General features: G+C 38.4%; 2 protein-coding genes across 6 annotated transcripts in view; both read right to left on the minus strand.

The window, feature by feature from the left end:
• The window catches only part of LOC139959925 (tyrosine-protein kinase Fer-like), a 39,215-nt gene extending 33,076 nt beyond the window's left edge, over positions 1 to 6,139 (minus strand). For all 3 annotated transcript variants that reach the window (XR_011790255.1, XM_071957863.1, XM_071957862.1), the window contains exons 1-2: positions 5,683 to 6,139; positions 2,995 to 3,093 (exon numbers count right to left, since the gene is read on the minus strand). The gene's annotated coding sequence lies outside the window, so the exon portion shown is untranslated. The remainder of the gene's footprint in view (positions 1 to 2,994; positions 3,094 to 5,682) is intronic.
• A 2,143-nt stretch (positions 6,140 to 8,282) lies between these two features.
• LOC139959924 (cAMP-dependent protein kinase regulatory subunit-like) overlaps positions 8,283 to 14,918 on the minus strand; it is a 32,757-nt gene continuing 26,121 nt past the window's right edge. For all 3 annotated transcript variants that reach the window (XM_071957859.1, XM_071957861.1, XM_071957860.1), the window contains exons 8-11: positions 13,551 to 13,611; positions 13,031 to 13,152; positions 11,930 to 12,011; positions 8,283 to 10,822 (exon numbers count right to left, since the gene is read on the minus strand). In XM_071957859.1, coding sequence (XP_071813960.1) covers positions 10,650 to 10,822; positions 11,930 to 12,011; positions 13,031 to 13,152; positions 13,551 to 13,611 — 438 coding nt within the window. In that variant the 3' untranslated portion in view covers positions 8,283 to 10,649. The remainder of the gene's footprint in view (positions 10,823 to 11,929; positions 12,012 to 13,030; positions 13,153 to 13,550; positions 13,612 to 14,918) is intronic.

Below are 14,918 nucleotides of genomic sequence, written 5' to 3' on the forward strand. Positions count from 1 at the left end.
ATTCAGCAAGCAGCCATGTACTGTAAGACAAAGTTTGTTACTGGTCCATCTTTTGTCAGGGAATTTATAGTTGAGTATGCTAAACGTTTGCCTAGATCACTGTAGCCTAGTATATGTCCATGACCTTTGAATACATATTCCATATACTAAATTCTGTACCCCACAATGTACAATGAACATGGATTTGTGTGTTTGGAAGGGGGGGGGGGCTACTAAGTGTGAGAGACCCATTGAAGATGAGTAAAAATGTTTTAGGGATTTTCATGTACACACATTGCCTCCACCATCTTACTGTATGTCAAATTAAACATTTGGTGTCAACTTCAACATGGGCAACATTAGGGGGACATATTCATGTTGAAGACATTGTCATTGGACCATTTTATTTCAGGGAATGTATAGTTGTGGATGATAAATATTGGCCTAGCTGGCTCTCACTGTAGCCCTTCATGACCTTCGAATACATATTCCATACTACATACCTCACAATGTGTAATGGACATGGATTTGTGTGTGTGGAGGGAGAGGAGGCTACTAGGTAGGAAAGACCCATTAAAGACATGGGAACATGTTTTAAGGATTGCCATGAACACTATATGTGGCTTTAATGTCTTACAGGCCTATCAAATTAAATATTTTGTGTCAACTTACACATACAGTAGGCAACATTAGGGGACATATATTCATATGTTGAAGACGTGCTATTAGCCACTGTGCCCCTGCTTATCTTGAACCCTGGTCCATCTTATTTCAAGGAATTTATAGTTGAGGGTGCTAAACATTTGCCTAGCTCTCACTGTATCCCTACATAACCTTTGGATAAATATTCCATACTACTTAGCTCACAGTGTCCAATGGGCATATAAGTGGAGGGGGGGGGGGCTACTAAGTAGGATAGACCTGCATTGGAAACATGTGTAACTAGGCTATATCAAAGTTCAAACACAAGCGTTAAAATGCCTCATAACTCAATTTTTTTATAATATTCAGGGTTCTGCCGCTGCCGGTCGGCGCCGGTCGGGCCCGACCGGCACGCTGAATTACCGACCGCCACAATCTGCCTGAGTGACTTTTCCGACCAGCACTTATTTTCGATAGGAACTCAAAAAAACAGCTCCATAGCCGGAGGGTCGAACGTACAGAAACAATCTGTTTGAGACAAGGGGAAATCCAGTTCATAACTGTTCAAAATATCCAACACATCACAGTGTCATACTTAGTAAAAATTACCAGAGTTCCGCATTCCAGACCAATGACTGTTTTCCGTTTCCAACTCCCGATCGTACTTTTGATAGTTTCATGTATATCTATTTTTATCGCGCGAGACACAGGCACTATCTAGCTAGCTAGTACACATACGGCTGTTAACCTTCGTAGCAGATGAATTTACATCATATTGCATTAGGCACGAGTGACAAGGGCTGGAAAACCTTGCGAAGCGTTCGAACCAGGTTCGCGGGAAATCCGCGATGCTCGCGGGAAATCCAGCCCGGCTGGCGGGAAAAAAATCGGACAAAAAAAAAATAGAAAAAAAAACGGGACGAAAAACTAAAAAAAAAACACAAAGGACAAATAAGTACATCTATAAAAAAAAACAAAAAATAAAATTTCACAAGAAAAGTTTCAGAAACAAAAAGAAAATGTTCAGAGAGCGTGCTCGCAATTTTAGTCACAATACCAACGAGTAATGATGTGTCCCCAACCCACTTACAATGGCTATTTCGCAAGCTTCAGGGTATACGTGTCACACGGACACCCACGGCCCAGCGCGGGAAGGTTGCTGTAATAAATCAGCCTCGCGGGAAATGTTTTGAACAATATTGCCATTCCACGTTCTTTTATATTTGTATTGTATGTTGGTTAGTAAACGTTTTCTTTCGTATGAATTTGACTTCAGTTCAGTGTTCCCACTAAGGTGCGGGATTCCCTTCAACTGACTCAGTAATCCCGCAAAGAAAACATTTGTCTGCTGGAAATCCCCACATCGTTTTTTGCATTCGCAATGAGTTTATACTCAATGTACAACTTATTCACTTGACCGTATAGAGAAAAAAAACTGAAAATCAATTGTGTACCAATTGTGTACGGAAAGTTGGTAGGCTACACCTTTCAAATTTTATGAAAGATCGAGCAAAGCACTTTCGAAAAATTCACGCCAAACTTGCATATCGTACTAAATGCAACTAATGTCATGTAAACAAGGCTCTAGTGCATCCATTTATGAATATACCGTAAGACCACATCTGGTGTTAAGCGGGGGGAAAAGAAAGTATTTTCTAGCATTTCCAAAAATACCGAAAAAATAATATCCTACCATAGTTAAGTGTATAGCAAATAGCCTAACCACCTCGGCGGTTATGTAACGGATCTCACGTAACTACAAAATCACAACTAATTGTATTTTGCGGAGTTTACGTTTTCTACAAGAACATGGAAACAATATTTAACATTGAGTTAATCATGCCAAGTGGCCTAAAACATGTGATTACAAGGGTAACTTTCATAAAGAAGGCCATAGCAAGGGGCCTTGATATCGTGCTATGCGTGTATGGTATGTACTCTGGTGCTCCAGATATTTGTCCTAACTTTTTTCATTAATTATGAAAAATTCCAGACATGAGATCTCATTTCAAAGCTGTCTACATGTGGCTCAGAAAACTCGGGAAGGGCCGTTTCCGGCCATCTGGGGGGTTTCCAAAACCGAAAATTTTCTTGTACGCTCCGCGCCAAACGATGGTGGCGCTCCGCTTAGATAGTCCTGCCGGCACTCAATACACCCTGGGCAGAACCCTGATATTATATGTACTTGCCCAATGTTAAATGAATGGCGGTTATGACATTCAGCACACAGCCAAGGACAGTAACACAAAGTTTGTCACCGGACCTGTATTGGAGTACACTTCAATCCAAACATCACAAAAGACATTTTTTGTATGTGTACGCAGTTGTCAAACTCATTATCAATCACTACATGAAATATCAAACCTTTCTTACCTGTCAAGGTTTTGTGTGCTCGTTTCAGTGGATGACTACTGTCACAGGAGCTTGTTTCAGATTCTGTAACATTTTCACAACTTTCCTCATCTGGTGGAACTGAAAGATATGTGCAAAAGGTCATGAAGAATTTGTAGCTACAGAGTATACAGTTCATAATTATTTAAGAATGAAACAGATCCAACAGTAAGCTAATGGGGCCTTACTTTACCTACCACTGTAACGTTGGCTAGGCGTTTTGGACTAGCCATAACTGTGTGTTATGGTTTATCAAAGGTGGAAGCTCTTTAACCGATCTTCAGCCAAATAAGCAGAATTTGTAGCAAAGTACTGTACCTGTAATATATGTCATATTTTCCGAGAGTATTTTTCACTCATAGAGACAGATATTTTGACTATTTATTTCTTCAATGTTATTTACATTTTAGACTGTTGAACAGTGGCTTAATAAATTGGACAGATCATTAAATGTTTTGTTTTAGTGTTTTTTCAATAAAATAAAATACTGTTTTTTTGCGTGCTTTGGGCGCGGTTATTAGACCTCCTAATCAAAGGTTTATTCTATACTAATTAGGTTATATTAATTGTTGCTGTTGGATTTAACTAAATTCTTTTGTCTCGATAATTTGTGTTTCAAGGGTTTCAAGTTTTGTTCTGTTTGAACCATTTATTTATTTACAAGTTTATTAAATAATTACTATACATAATAATTTATGTTTTATGGTGTTGCTTCATATTTCTTGTTTGTGTCGATGGCCACCAATACTAATGAATGGGTGATCGTGATCTAGTAAATAAGTGAGGTTCCTTATCTGACCAAAATTCGGGTAAATATCCACAACGTTAACTAAAACCTCCACAACACAGTCACTGCTGTTTGAAAGATTCTTACCCACTTTTACTAGTTTTAGCAATAAGTTTTTTCTTACTTCACTGTGTGTAGCACATCTTCATCACGGACAACATTTTGTGATCATATTTTAAAAAGGAATTCAGTGCTAAAAGACAACAAATTTGCCAAAACTTAACACACACAATACTGCAGGACAGACTTCTAAGTAACCATGCTTTTACCAGGACATTTGTACCCAACCCGCCGTATCAGCCAGTGAAAAAAAACGATAGATACATTCACTAAGTACTATGGTCTAGCTTGATCGCCAGAGCTTAAATACTCTTATGCAGAAGTTTAAACTTCAAGCACTTTCAAATAATTGTGTAGTTGTTATTTGCTACTAAACACTAATCGTTTAAGTCACGAAACCTTTTTTTACTTCGCTAGAGCCACTATCTGTTCGTTATCTACACTATTCAAGAGTAGAACAACACATTGAGATATTATGATGCAGCTCAAATTTGCGACCCTTATAACGTCTCAGACCAAGATAAAATAGAAAAATTTCAAAGGAAGGCAGCACATTTCGTAACTTGTGATTTCCGTAGGCAATCCAGCGTCACTGAGATCTTAAAGACTTTGAAATGGGAACCCCTCATAGAAAGACAGAAAAGGGCCAGACTCATGCTTTTTTATCAAATTATAAATGGTCTAGTTGCAGTCCCAAACGAGACTAATCCCTTCTTGAAACCAGGGAGACGTGGCAGCTATACTCAAATTCCTTGCTTTTCAGTATAGTTTCCTAGGACTAGTTTCCTAGGACTATTAAAGTCTGGAATACCCAATCCTTGGCCGATAAGGAGAGCCATAGTCTTAAGGTGCTTAAAACTAGATTGCCCACGCATTGATTGTTAGTGTTACTAGCACTGCTGCCCTGCGTAACAACATCCTCATTGTGATACCCGAGAGGGGGACAAACTAAAAAGAATGACAGTGAATGACCGAATGACAATTGACTTTGTATACAGGGTTCATTATCATTCGCGAATGACAATGAATGACAGCGAATGACAACGAATGACAACGAAGGACGGTGGTGAGTGGAGGCATTGGAGATAGGATGATCAACAGAGTGGAGTAAATGCGGTTATTGGTTTTCTGCGCAAAAATGATTTGAGGAAAATCGCATGTTACATGGTTGCGGGGTTTTGGTGTAATTTATGGATAGAAACCACAAAGAAAGTTTTTGTGTGAGAATTAATGCGCTTGAGTGCTGTGCTTTTGAAATTTACCTCTGTAGATTTATATAGAAAGATGCCCCCCTTCCCTACGCCACTGTAACAGAGTAGCTCCATACCTGGCGCAAATTGTCTCCTTTCCAGTCCCTTTTTGCAACCCCCCCCTAAAAAAAATCAGAAATGTCCAATATAAGGACTCTTCCTGAAATTTTTAACCATTTCAAGATAATAGAATTGTTAGTTTCTAACAATTAATATCGGAAATATGATGTTAAACTTACATTTTAAATCAGACTTACAATTTCGCTTACTATAAGGTGCGTTTGTCCATACTTTACTAGATCTGTAAGCCACGCACTTCGCGTTCACTCGCTTTGCGTGGCTTTGATATACCCACGAAGTCTGAACTGTGATATCCGGTTGAAGCAAATGTCTGTGCTGTCATTCACTGTCATTCGTTTTAGTCAACGCAATTTTTTAGTGTGTACAACATATTGTTATTCGTTATGTGTAAAGCAATTGTCATTCGTTTTAGTAACCACCCCAGAGAGGGGCTTTAACAAGTACTTAACAGAAACAGAAATACACTGTAGGCCTAGATTGGTGTGTGCTCACCTGGTGACTGCCGAAAAGTGACTTCAGCCCGCGCTGCCCCATAGACGTTCACTCGAATTAGCAAGTGTGATGTAATTCACATATATACATTAGGCCTTGCCTAATCGTGCATCGTTTTATTGTACATCAACCATGGACTCTAGTGTGGAGGTTTGCGAAAAGTTCCCACTTTCATGAGGCCTGACTAGCCTACGCTACTTATCGCATACAGGTAGCAGCATGGACACTTCGAAGTTAGGACACCTAGGCTAAGCATTGAAACACCCCAAAACTATATCTTCTGGTATAAATCCCCTGAAAGTATACTTGATATGGTGGGACAAGTGTGCTATATTACGATACACGGCCAAACTTTCTTTCCTGCAAACTGTTTTTTTACGTTGTATTCCAAGAAGATTCTTCGTTGTGGAACTGATACTTCTTTGCTAGAGTATTGCGACATGTGGCGCTGGTGATAAAATTGGTGGCGCAGTTGCTCTTTCAGTAATTATAACAGACTTCATAGATCTCCGTCATTTTACCGATAAATATGTAAGTACTTACTTGCACCATCAAGGGCGTAGGAACCGGGGGTGCTGGGGGGCGCCAGCCCCCCAGTGAAAAATGTGGAGGGGCAGAAGTATCATTCCGCCCCCCGCTTCGCAAGTCAAAAAACCCCTTTTTCATTTCCAAATGAGAAAAAAAATATCATTTGGAGCACCAAATTGCATCTAACGCCAGGTGAAAATACAAAATTAAGTTTACAAAATGGAGTGGGTGTTGAAGTGTGCTATATTGCACCAAATTGCATCTGAGGCCACCTGGAAATGCAAAAAATTCCAAAAAATTCCCCCTCCCCTTAGACCCCTCCCCAGGCCGGCCATCAGTCTTCAGCCCCCCTCTCAAAAGTACCTTCCTACGCCACTGTGCACCATGGAGGTAAAAACAGATTGCACACGGTCATTTTGGAGAGAAAGTTACTGTAGCCTTTTAGTTTTTCGTAAAATTGGCTGTTGCTATAGGTTGTCATGGTGAAATCGTGTATTTCTTAGGGGTGTCCGAACTTCGCACTGTTGCAAACTTTGCAATACTATACTAGCTGGCCAAAGATTCGTAAGCCTAGACCTAAATCAATCATTTTGTTATCATTTTGTTATGTATTAGAAAGATCGAAAGCACATACCTTTATCTCTTAACGGTACTGTACCATAATTTAACTGTCTTATCTAATCTCTTTGTCAATAACGCTTTTGAATTTGATTGATCTTAACGCGTAAGATGCAAGGGATTGTGCGCCGAATGGAATCCAGGACCGGACCAGGCATACGTATGACGTCACATATGTACTTCATGTCAAAAATTAGCACCGATTTTCGTAGATCCCGAATACAAAATATATTGAAAATATATCTCTTTTTCACTTAAAGCTGACATCAGTGGAGGAGAGACCATGTAGTCAAGGGGATGCCCCCTCACAGACTCAAATGGACTGATGGAGCCCTTTTCAGCTTTTTACCACTGTTTACTTTTGGGCGATTATTGACTTTTTTATTGCGCTCTCATCTACCTTTTGACATTTGTCACATTTTGTTGGTGTAATTTTCTGACAAAATGATCTAACTGCGGTCTTTAATTTATTGGCACTTCCATTGTACGAAACTATTTCCAAGAACTGTACGAGATTTTCCATCTATTTTTAGACGATATGCCACAAGATAATGAAGATAGGCTAAACGTCTAAGAAAAAGGAGCAAAATATGAAAAACGAAATGTTCTCTAATGTTCTCGAAATGTACCAATTTAAACTCGGCAAGATATATGCCCTTCAAAAGCAGTATGCGATAACACATAGATGATAAATGCTAATGAGATAAGACTTGGTCACCAAATAGATGGTGCATTACATGATTGAGCAAACGATTTACAATACCTGAAATATCACCGGACAACATAAAACACTGCGAAAAGCAGTCAAACTTCGTTGTTAAATCAAAATGGTTGGCCATAAAAATAATTGAAATAGGCTTAACAATTATTTGAATAGAAATATAATTCTCCAGCAATGACGGAGAAAACTGTACGTAAAAGTGATTAATGCGATCATTATCCGAGTCCAAATGATGATGGATTCTGATTCAGGAATTTGAATAACGTCGTTCCATGTATACCTCTGCCTACTCGACGACTACCAACAAGACGCTTAGCCAAAGGGCGCCCCCCTCCCCCTTGAGCATATTTTTTCTTCTGATATCGCTAGTACTTTCAAAATAGAAAATGCTTAGATGCAACTTACAAGGCCTGGGAAGTGTTATTTCCAGCGATATGGGAGGCATTTTCTGCCAAAATTGTCTTGTACGCTTCGCGCCAACTTATGGTGGCGCTACACGATAGTTTGACTACAGGCTTCGCCCTTCCAAAACAATCTTAATTGGCCACGTTTTCCACCACATTTTGACCTGTTCGCAAAGGTTGAGAAACTGAAGAACCATGTCTCTGTTTTCAATGTTTTACTTTCTAAATGCTTCTTGAGGGTAGAGATTGGGGTATCATCTTGGTCCTGTTTTCTATGGAAATGCCACTTCCAAACCTTTGAGACAAAAGACACGCTGACAAATAGTTACTAACGATGATTACCAAATCAAGTTTATTGAAGCAGGTTACCATCACATTTATGCACCAAGGAACAAAAGAACAGAATATTGAAAAATTAATAACTTTTTCATATTAGTTATAACTTATTATCTAAAACTCTTCACCACCTGGAGACCGGTGGTCGATCACTGTCCAATGAGATCTGGTTAGACAAACTTTGCACTAAAAATGACTACCATAAGTCCAAACAGCTATCCATATATACACAGAAAACTTACATGAAATATACTGAAGAATCTATCAATTGAAAACCTTCATGTGGGGTGTAACACTCAAACTTTTTTTTTCTAACCCTGGGCCTTCCCTTTCTTGAAATGGAAATTTATCTTGGTAATAGGGCCTTGTTAATACGCTAAATGGAGCTTGCAAAAAGTAAGGTCCTTCAATAATATCTTCCTCTTGTATGATTTCCAAAGATGGACCAAAAAAACTTCAAAAAAGTGTTTGAATAATGAAGTCCTTAACATGCCACTTTGCTTAATACATGAATATGACTAAAATATGAATTCCATGAAGCAATTTCTTGCAAGTTCCAAAATATGCCTTGTAAATATTCTTGGAAGTTATGAGGAAGTTAGTCAAAACTGGCTTGAAACTTGATCAAGTGTGAAAGTGGTACATTCTTCAACCATGTGATTCATATTTACACAGATATGTGGACTAATAAGTAGCATATTAATGCAGAATAGAGTACAATGTTGTATTCTATTTACTTCCATCAACAGCAAGGTTACTCCAGATTCTAGTCCACTGTGAAAACTACTACTAGGGTTACTTTCCACTGCCTTATTTAAATTCCAGTCATTGTTTGGCCTTGATAACTAGGAAACAAATTCCTGTTGTCAATATCAATTGTAGGAACTAATGGCGGCGGTCTTTCAGTCCCCACATCGCCTCCCGATCGAAATGACCAGGCCAGTTTAAATCAATTTAAAGTGCCATTCCTTTCATGGCATCACTCATGGTGGCATCAGTGTGATTGACTAACAAACCAACATTTTCTAACCCGTGACTTGTTTCCTTCAGGCTGCGTCCTGTTCCGTTCTTATATGTCATTGGAAGTCACACAGACTAAACTTTGACCTTTGGTATGAATTGATTCTAATGAACAAACAAACTAGGTGATATGGTACCTTCCACTGTCTATAACAGTATTAATTTATGGCATTCAAGGTAATTCCCAACTTCTTTTTTTTTTCTTTTCTTTTTTTCATTGATCCAGACATTTACAATGATTGTACTTCGAAAAACAACCAGAAAAATCAGAAAGAAAACATTGATCTAAAACTTCTGACCAGTGTCTTCAGAATACTTATGACATACATCCAGAGCTGTAAAGAGATCGCCCAGGAAACTGATTTTTACATAACATTTGTGTAGAGTCTCTCAGTAAAATTACCACAGTATTGGGGCCATCAGAAGACTGAATAAATTACTCTAGAGTTGTATAGACTGCCTCAGAGAATACATTACAGAGAGTGATCTAGATCTGTATAGAGTTCCTCAGAAGATCTATTATATTATTCTAAAGTTGTAAAGACTCCCTACGAGAATACATTACAGAGATCTAGACATTACAATGATCTACAGAGATCTGTATAGAGTCCCTCAGAAGACCTATTATCTTATTGTAGAGTTGAACAGACTCCCTCAGAGAATACATTACAGAGAGCTACCCATTAAAATGATCTATACAGAGCTATCCATCACAGTGATCTAGACTTGTATAGAGTCCCTCAGAGAATACAGTACAAGACATCTTACATGAATCTAGAATATAGTAACAAGTCCTTTGTAAAGAGTTATTGTTGTGATGTTCGTGTCTCCTTCTTTCATTTCGGAAAAGTTAACACTTAAGTAACAGTTGTGACTTGTTAAACTAATAATTGTCTTATCATGTATTCCACAAGTTGAACTATAGTTTCATTGCTACCCAGGATTATTAACAGTCCAAGTAAGCATAAAAGAATTTCATCAGTAATCACACTTAAGTTGTTGGCATAAAGTTGGAGGGGAAAAAAAATAACAATCTGTTTTTTTTTCAATTTTCATGAGGGACACAACATCACAACAGTTTACAACAAGAAGACAGAGACATCTGAAAACACTCACAATAGAAAATAAAGAAAGGGAGAAAAAAAAAGAAAAAAATGTCGTTGCCTGAAGTTCTGAAGTAAATATCCTCGCTGGAAGGGAAAAGTGGACCTCATTTTGCAGTGCTGTGAGATTCCTAGAATGAGGTTTCTTTCCCTACGGCTTTCACTGGCTACCGAAACAAATGACTGCACTCTTTTTTGTACAAGGAGAGTTATGTTTTAAGGGTAACAGCTCAAAACTCAGACGGACAGCTGAACAAAACTGTTGTACTGGGCGATATTTCTCTTCAGAATATCTCCGCAAGATCCGAGTACTCGCTCAAACCGTTGGCGGTCTAACTTGACGCATTTCAGTGGTCCGCGGGCAACCACGGTCGCGGCCCTGGGTCGGTCAAGCAAGAGGGCGATCTCACCTGCAGGAAAGACAACGAATGGAAACAACGTGATCTTAACAGTTGGCAAGAGATTAATATCAATGGGGATATCCACATGGGATTAAGGAATATACACCAGTGAAAAGGATATCACTGGTAGATTTGCTAAAGAAGTCAGTTTATATTGTAAAATTGCTCTATGCTAGATGGTAGATATGACTGTATGGTTTTACTTCTGTAAACTGAACAATTCGGGAACAGAAACAAGTCTGAGTGGCTTGAGGAACAGAGTCAACCATGAACGCACAATTCAGACTAATATGGGATTGAAAGGGAATTTTTTCAAATATCACTCATTTATAGATATCCATTTATTCATTAATTTATTTGAAGATATTGTTTTTAATGTTTAAAAGCTTCAATTCGTGGATACTCCTCGTTGCTAAAATAAGTGCAAACTTTGTCTCCGTCGTTAAACAAACAGGAAGTAAAAAAAAAAAAAATAGTTCTTTCGTACTAATTATATCACTTCTTATATTACATACTTTTCTTTTTTTCTAAATAAAGTTATACAAACTGTAAATAAGATAAAGGCAAAATATGCTTTGGTTGCTTGGTCAGTTTTACACCAGCAATGGTAAAAATTCATTCTCTACAATTTAGTGGCTGAAAAGGACTTTAGAGTGGGACCACTTTGCGGCTATGATTGGATTGTACCTTATCCTAAACTACAGGATTACTCTGTCTGTTACCTTCTCTTTCCACAGCTACTTATAGAATTATGCTATTTTGATTTTAAGGCTTAGACAAACCTATCTGTTCAACATAAATTGAAAACCTTGTCCTCTTTCATACCGAAACTGTCCATTAACACGGAGACCTACGGAATATGCTTCTTAAATTACTGGTCACTTTATGGGAGGCCTAAGGTCAGACATTTTACTTATTATATTACTACAGATATTAAGAGTTAACTGAAAGCCAGTATGGGAATTCTGATATGGATGCTTAGAGTCGTAAGGTACCAGCTTTTCACAATGATGGTGATATAACACCAATCGCCGAGGCAACAACAATTTCCATCGTCATGCCAAGTTCACATCTTAATTCATATCATCTTTCTTAAAACATTCCAGAAAAACTCACCGAAATAATCGGATGGTCCTAACCGTCCTACTTCAATGAAGTCTTCACCTTCTGCCCTCCGCTGCAAAACGGCAGCCTGGCCCTGAGGTGTGAGAAAGGAAAAAAACATAATCACGAGTTTGAACATATTAACAAATACATTTCTGCTGACATATATAGCTTTGTTCAATAAGAAGGAATATATCTGGTACGAGTGGAAGTTGTGCTAGCCACTTTTCTCAAACTGAGTGAAATTTATTTCATTATCTCACATCACTTATCTCAAATCTCACCAATGGAATATGAAGATAATAGTTTGACCAATCAGTTTCTTTTATGGTCTCTTTGCTGTTTAATTATTCCAGTATTACGATGTTTTGCCTGTAATCTCATAACAGATCTTTGCTGTGTTGGTCACTAAGACTATCATGTTTCATTCCTGTTCGCAATAGGAGCCGTCTTAAAGCTGTAAATCAAGTAATGGCTGTTTGTCATAGAAGAGACAGCATATATCCAGTCCCCTAGCTTGAGTGTTCATTACTGATTACAAACAATCCATCATGTTAAAGCTATAGATTACTGACAAACCATATTAAATTGTCATTAAAACGTGCCACTATCCTTAAACATAGATATATCCAAATTATTCAACAAGCATATCGAGCACTCCATGATTGCATAACATATCCCCAGCTTTCCCATTTGGCTGACAAACTCCAGCACTTTAAGTCAAACCTGTCTGATATCTCTCAGAATAGGATTACAGTGGATCAAAATGGAAAACTCTAGTCCTTAATTTTAATATCAAAAGATTGGTTCTATGGCAGCGTATCAAAAGTGGAAGCTGGAGGCGCTGCATCTTCACTGCAGCCGGGCTGCATACGATAAATTCCTGCTGTTGGTTGGCAGAGACAATCCTTATTGTTTGATATTAAATGTTTCTGTATTGCTAAATATTGATTCAGCCATGCGGTGACAACCACATTGCACCTGCTACAGCTCTTCGCTTTGAGTTGAAAAAAAATTCATCACAAAGGAAGGTTGTTCTATTTCACAAGATTTGTTGTGATTTGGAAGAACTCATAAAATCAGTCCCAGACCTAATCAGCGACATAAATTTACCTCGATGATCATGAAGAAGTCATCTCCTTGCTCTCCTTGTACTACAATCTTCTCTTGATCCTCAAACTGTACAGATTCCAGAGAATCCGCCACCGTTAACCGTTCCCACTCGTCAAGATTTTCTGATAGGGAGAGGAAAGCAGATGACAAACAATGTTGAAATGTAAATTTATCATAAAAAGATATGGCCTTGAATTTCCTTTCCGAATTGCCTTAAAGTGTTAACAGTAGGCCGGCGGGGTAAGTGGCTTCCTGAAATTTTTATGTCGGAACCAAACTTTGACATCGCTCAGATTACAAGAATAGATAACGAATCTTCTCTGCCTGCAGTACTTATTAATAACTAACTACAGAAAAAGGCACATCACCGTTTTTGCAAAATATTTGATTTTTTCTTCATCATATGGCATCAAACTTGAAAGATTAAAGTAAAAGATATGCATAGTTGTGTGATTTTAACCTCACAGAGCACATATTTAACTGTAGAAACCGATCCCAAAATCTGCTTCAATGAACTCACCTAAGATTGATACTTTTGTTAAAAATTCTTCATACATCTTTCTCTTTCTCAATGTACTACCCTGCAAAAAACCAAGAGAGAAAACAAAACAAGGGTTAAAGCAAAATGTTAGACATAGAATTAAGAGTTGTACTATGATATAGTGAGAGAGACTGAATAGTTTTTAGTTTATCATGTTTGTTGAAAATGTCTAGTGAGGAAACTCTCGAAACTGTCTGGAAGCAAAGTTGGTATCCGAATAACGTCTCAGGGGCTGAGTGGACCAGGAATGGTCTTGTTTCTGAGTGAGAGCAGTGCTCAAAAGTTTACCCAGCGAGCTAGACATGGTAATGTCAGAGTGCAGTTGTAGTGAGGTGACAGAGTTGAAGCGAATTAAAGGCATCACAAAATAGACAACTCTGGTAAAGACTCTGGGAAGCAGCGAGCAGAAAGGTTCAGTCAATCAAATCTTTTGCCGTGATAAGGCTAAACCAAAGTTCAAGTCAAATCTGACTAGGGAGGGTCTTTTAAAATATTCAATATTCCCTTTCTCTAGCGACAACCTCGAAATTTAAGCATATCGTGTGAGACAAGACTCTATCTGTGTCGACAGAAGTGTACCGATCATTGGGGCACCGAGGGGAACTTTCAGATTTGGAGCAGTCTCTCTCTGTGTGCATGCATCGTCTGATCCGCCCTGGATGAGCTCACTGTTTGGAGATGATTAAGCCGAAAAATCACCGAGACCTTGATTACAATAATATCATCAAAACTACCATCAAATTATAGACCAGAGATTAAGTGAGATACCTCGATCAAAATGCTTTTGATTTTGTGTGCTGTATCGTAATTTCCTACTGTCCATTATACAATCGTGACCGAGCAAAGTGTCGCTCTCCCTATTTACATGGACACACATCCACTATCAGAACATCTGCATGACAAGGTCAGGACCAACCCTCTCTGTGTGAAACTCGCTCTGTTTATCAAGATGGACTCACTGGATCGAAATAACAAACCTTCGAGCCGTCCAGACCTTGAGTGCAGTTATAACTGATCGAATGCAAAATTGTGAAATTTCAACGGTTAGGGAGGACTTGATGGGTTATAATTGCAATCCTGTAGACTCTATCATCTCTCCGTATTCATCGAGCTGGGAATTCCTCGACAGAGAAATGTGTCTCGGAGAAGTATTTCGTTCACTTGTCACATCCATCCATCCATCCATCTAAAAACGCTTCAATTGTTTTAAGAGCAATTTGCAGCTTGTCTATGGGAGAAGTTTCCTTCTTTCCTTCTATCTACTGTGAACACTCACAGTATTTAATTTAATATACAATTTTGGAACTGTTAAGGTTTCGGTTAGATTTAGTTAAACCTCCCATTGAA

This window comes from Apostichopus japonicus, chromosome 19 (assembly GCF_037975245.1).
Source record: "Apostichopus japonicus isolate 1M-3 chromosome 19, ASM3797524v1, whole genome shotgun sequence".
In the NCBI taxonomy this organism is placed as follows: domain Eukaryota; kingdom Metazoa; phylum Echinodermata; class Holothuroidea; order Aspidochirotida; family Stichopodidae; genus Apostichopus; species Apostichopus japonicus.